We start from the raw sequence: 5,352 nt of genomic DNA, 5'->3' as shown, positions 1-5,352 counted from the left end.
TTATTTTATACTTGTTATACCTCTAGAGATCCAAAAAAAGATAAAAATGTAGCAAGGATCTCCTTTTATATTTTACATTTTTTCCCTATAGGTAACAGAACGACTTAGCATCTTGCAGGATGAACACCCTGTATTTTTGTACTCCTGGCTTAAGGAGCTACCCAAAGATTTTCTCTGAAACTGATTGTAGTCCAGGCTTAATGGAGCTGTTGTTCTTCTGTTCTTTTGAGAAATTTTCCAACGTAGATTTCCGATAGGAAATGGTAACTTACAAGGGAAAAAAAACAAATAATTATAAGATAGCAGTATATTTCCACTATTTTTATGTCATTTTCTTTGTGGTTTCTTCTTATGGGAGGTGATCTTTTTTGCTGTGTTTTTCCATTTTTTAAGGAGGGAATTCAAGCTGATTTATTTTTACATCCCCTAGAGTGTATTTACTATATGTTCAATAAATATGTATTGAATGAAATGACTTGAAAATTTTGTAGAATTCCCACCCTCTATGAGTATATATATATTGCTAAACTTGTATAATTTAAGATTTCTTATTTGTAAAAATAAATAATACTGCTTTTTATTCAGAATTTTTTTAAAAAAAGACCTATACTTACATAGGATGCCACTTTGGGATTTGATTAGAAATTATGGAGGAGTAAGTGTGAGAGAAAATTAAGGGTTTGTGGATTTGTAATGTATTTAAAATTACCAATATACATCTCTCATTCTCAGTGAGTTTTAGCTCTCCATTGAAATGCAAACACCGGATTTAATTTTAGGCCTGGGGTGGCCAATAAATTTAACACTTTTCCTAAATCCATTGAAATGGTTTTGATGTTTCTCATGGTATTTTATAGTTCCTACTCAGAGGTGGCCTTACACTAGGGACTGCAAAAGACCATTTATGTGTGTGTGTGTGTGTGTGTGTGTGTGTGTATGCATGCTTAGAAATAACAGGATATATTTTACTTCAATGGAACTGAAACAATGTTCCATAGCATAAGATATGATATTAGAATCTTTGTTCATGCCTTATAAAATTTAAATATTTCTTCTAAGGTTGCCTGTAGATCTCTAGTTCTCTATGTGTATCTGAGCTCATTTGTCCCAGAAGGTAACAACATCATGTGTCATATAAATATCCATTGTTTATTGGTTTCAGGTAGATGTTAAACTAACTCAACTTTGAGTGTGTTTTCTCTGCATCTTTGAGGACTAGTGAAAAATTCATTCCTAGATTATTAAGTTTTCCTCCAGAGCTATTTGGAAGTTTCAGATTGTCACACACTGTCAAAGTACTGATTGGCTACCCTAGTTTATCTGAGTATGCCTGGAGATTCAGTGTTTCTCAGACTTTCACACCAAACTTGGAGCCAGGGAATATTGGCAAGATCAGACACTTGAGTGCTTAGGTTCCATCCTCCTGAGGCACCACTCACAGAGCTGCTCTGAGGCCTTTCCAACTCTCCAAAGACCCCATACTAAATGCTTAGCAAGTTCCCACTCTTCAAGTTTGGATAATCTTTGTCTCTTCATTCCTGCTCCTCTAAAAATCACTCCTAGTTTTGCTCTTACTCTTTGAAGTTTCTAGTATATTTAGTTTAGTCATTTTTAGCTTTTTTACAAATTATAGGAAGAACCATTGACTTGAACCAGTTTCTGATTCTAGGACACCAACATTCCCTCAGAAAAAAAAAAAAAATGCAAAGTTACAGCTAACTTATTGGAAGAGAGACTCTAAAATATTAAATGCAAAGTAACTGAATAAATTATTTTCCTTCATTTATATTCACCAAATTAGTCTTTATTTTGTAGTGTATAAATTATTTATTTATTTTACAGATCTCTCATGGAGTGAAGTCACAGAGTTGTCTAATAAAAAAACACACACCTTTAATGCTTTCAGACAGAAAAAGCATTTATTTTATTTTTAATATTAAAGTTTGTTGTTGTTTTTTGTGTTGGTGCATAAAAGGGACACTATTCCATGCCCAGGAGTATTGTATAGTTTGAGCAAATACTTCGTGCACTCATCATGTTGCTTCCAGTAACATCAAGGGAGTGGGGAAAACTTATCTGCTCATTTCTAATCCAATTCTCCTTGCTTCCTGTACTTTAACTTCATGAATGATATTTCTCAAATAAATGATATCTACTTTTCTAAAAGAGAGCCCTGTAATTCCATTTGAAAGCTATAACAACACAAATTTTCTTTCTTTTCACAACTTATATGATGTGAAATAAAGTGATGACGACACCAGTGAGGGAACCGTTTAGAGCTTTTACTACACCATTAGGGTCTGCATTTATTTTATTTATTTATTTATTTATTTTTTGCTGGTATGTTGGTTTTAATTCACAAAAGAAAAAAACTACAACGCCAATGGCTTGGACTGACAGCAGCTTGGGGGGGGTGGGTAGCGAAGACCGGGGGGGCGGGCAGAAAGAGAAAGAAAAGTTCCCGGGTGACGCCCCTCCGACCTGGTTACCTGGTCCCAGTTGCACAGTCTCCACAGGAGGGCAGAGCTGTCACAACACAACCAGGTGACGGCAGTTAAAACCAACTCAACTGCTCCGCGCTCAGTCTGGCGCCTGTGCCCCGGCCCAGGCCAAGCGCAGCCTCACGCTCCCAGCCCACCCGGCCAAGAGGTGGGCCCGAGCTCCGTCACCTGGGTCTGCCGCTGGAAATCAAAGACGGAATCATTTCATGACACTACAGATCAGGAAAAATAAAAATCTCAGCTAGAAAGGATGTCCGATTTGGAGACAAAGGGAGGGAAGAGGCGTGGGGGGGGGGCGCTTGGGTGGGGGGCAAGAGGCAGATGCCCCAAGCACAGGTGGACCATGTGTGGTTGTGTGTTCGGGGTCACCTGTGGCCCATGTGGTGTCCTCTCGGTGCTCAGATGGGGAATGCCAAGAGGCCCAGTGACCATGCCCGAGGCCTCGCTGGACTACAGACCAGCACCTGGCTGTGAACAGGAAGGGCCACCCCACGCTTCTTTCCTCAGGATTTCCGTAATTTGTGCTTCCCTTTGGTTGGTCTGACAGTTGCGAAGAAGGCGGGGGGGGGGGGGGGGATGGTTTTTGTCACTTGTCCAAAACTGACAGAAGAGAAGAAAGTAGGCGTCAGATGTGCTAGGTGGACGCTTCGTGGGCCTGGCATGCGTCCCCTCGCTCGGTGTGGGGCCTGGAACTCCCGGAACCCTCGCTGGCCTCTGGGGGCCTGGCTTCTGTGGTGGGGCTGTGAACGGGCTTTCCGGTGGGGCTTTAGTTGTGCTGCAGTGAGATGAGGATTAAAGGCCTGGAGGCGGAGGCCCGCCATGTTGGCTGACGTTCATGGTCACACCTCAACTCCGTCTTTCTCTCTGATTATGCGAGGAGAGGGCCCGTTCTGCAGACATTGAGGGAAAAATCGCAAATTCTTAACTTATTCCGTCTCCAAAGTTGAAAAAGATCAGTTACTAAAATAAACAGTTTCTCAATTGTGTCTGGTGGCCATGGGCCCAGGGGCCGCAGCACGGCAGGGAGTGTTGGAGGGGGAGGGCCCGGGCTGAGTGAGGGCCTCACTCAGGACAGGCACAGTCAGCTCGGCTGAGCGAGGCTCAGAGTAAGGCAGTGCTCCTCACAGAAGAACACATCGGAAAAAGCTGCTCCTCTTCTGCTGGTCTGGTGTGATTTTGACTCCCTGATTGCTCCCTTGGGGACTGTTGCCTTCCAATTTTTTGTCCATTTTTGCTTTGATGTCTCTGGCGAGAGTGAAAAATGCATTCTCCACGTTGATGTTGGCCTTCGCACTTGTCTCCATGAACTTGATTCCATAGTCCAGGGCCAGCTTTTCTCCCTGTTCCTTGGAAACTTGTCTCTTGTCGTTCACATCACACTTGTTCCCGAGTATCATCTTTTCGACATCTGCAGAAGCATGCTCCTCAATGTTCCGAATCCAGTTCCAGATGTTGTCAAAGGACTTCTCATTGGTGATGTCATAGACCAGCATGATGCCCATTGCGCCCCTGTAGTAGGCTGTTGTGATCGTCCGAAACCGTTCCTGACCAGCTGTGTCCCATATCTGTAGCTTAATTCTCTTGCCATCGAGTTCTATGGTCCTGATATTAAAGTCAATTCCTATGGTGGAGATGAAAGTTGAGTTGAAGGCGTCCTCGGAGAAGCGGAACAGGACACAGGTCTTCCCCACCCCCGAGTCCCCGATCAGCAGCAGCTTGAACAGGTAATCGTAGGTCTTCGCCATATTACACTCTCTCCAAGGTCTGCATTTAAAACACTGAAAAATCAGTCATGAAGAAATTATGCATTGGCCATGAGATATAATAAAATACTTCCAGATCATGATTTTTCCATATATATGAAATTTCTCTACATATTTTTCCATATGTATATTCCAGTATAATATATATTGTCAATCATTTAATAATTAAATTTAAATCATTTAAATCATTTAAATCATAAATAATTAAATTTAATCATTTAATCATTTAATTTTCATCATTTCTTATGAAAAAAGCATGCATACCTAAATGATTGATCATTTAAAAATATGTTTTCTAACATATTTAGGAACGTTACTAGCAACATAGCTAAGAGAGTATTTGGATTAGAGTCATTTTCAGATTTATTTCTATTACTTACTAGCAAAGACATGGATTTGCTTATAATTTCTCAACTATTAATTAGTAGTATTTTTCTCTCTTACAGGGAAGGAAGAAGAAGGGAGTTGGGGGAAGGAGTGAGAAATAGAACAAAAGCCAAATTTGGAAAGCAAATGTACCATGACTCACAAAACAGACTGAACAAACATTGCAACATAGCTTGAGTTAAAGTTTTTTAAAAAGCAGCTTGCTAAGGCCATATTTTCCAGGATAAGAGCATAGACTGATTTAACCATAACATTAAATAGATTCATGTTCCAAGGATGAATTCACCACCTTTTAAGCAAATTATCCATTTTACCAAATATCACTAATTCTGCCCGACTTCCCCTTTGAGACATTCCTGAGACTCTGGAAAGGTTGTAAAATTTCTGCCTAGAAATTTTAATAAAGCCAGCTTTGCTTGATCAATCAGTTTTTCTGGTGATCTTAATAAGAAAACTTCAACTGGAAAAAAAATAACAGGAGTGACAGAAGGACTTTGAGAGTATGAGTTCTTTACCAGACAAACAGTATATATCACAGGAGGAAAAATAAATAAAAACAACAAAAGGAACATAGCTATAGAAATTTGTGTGAATTATAGTTTTTTTTCTTTTTTTTTTTTTTGGCGAAATAATACCCTAAGAATGACCTCTTAAAGAGTGTAAAGAAACTGGAAAAAGTAGTTGCCTGGGTGCTCTGTGGG

The 5,352-nt window shown here is 40.1% G+C and overlaps 1 protein-coding gene across 1 annotated transcript; it reads right to left on the bottom strand.

Annotated features, from left to right (window-relative positions):
- Positions 1 to 3,487: 3,487 nt before the first annotated feature.
- LOC125095697 (ras-related protein Rab-8A-like) lies at positions 3,488 to 4,254 on the bottom strand. The gene has a single exon (XM_047722113.1). The coding sequence runs from the start codon at positions 4,244 to 4,246 to the stop codon at positions 3,623 to 3,625; it is 624 nt and encodes a 207-aa protein (XP_047578069.1). The 5' UTR covers positions 4,247 to 4,254; the 3' UTR covers positions 3,488 to 3,622.
- Between the last annotated feature and the right edge of the window lie 1,098 nt (positions 4,255 to 5,352).

Source organism: Lutra lutra, chromosome 1 (genome assembly GCF_902655055.1).
Source record: "Lutra lutra chromosome 1, mLutLut1.2, whole genome shotgun sequence".
In the NCBI taxonomy this organism is placed as follows: Eukaryota; Metazoa; Chordata; class Mammalia; order Carnivora; family Mustelidae; genus Lutra; species Lutra lutra.
This window is presented reverse-complemented; position numbering and strand designations above follow the sequence as displayed.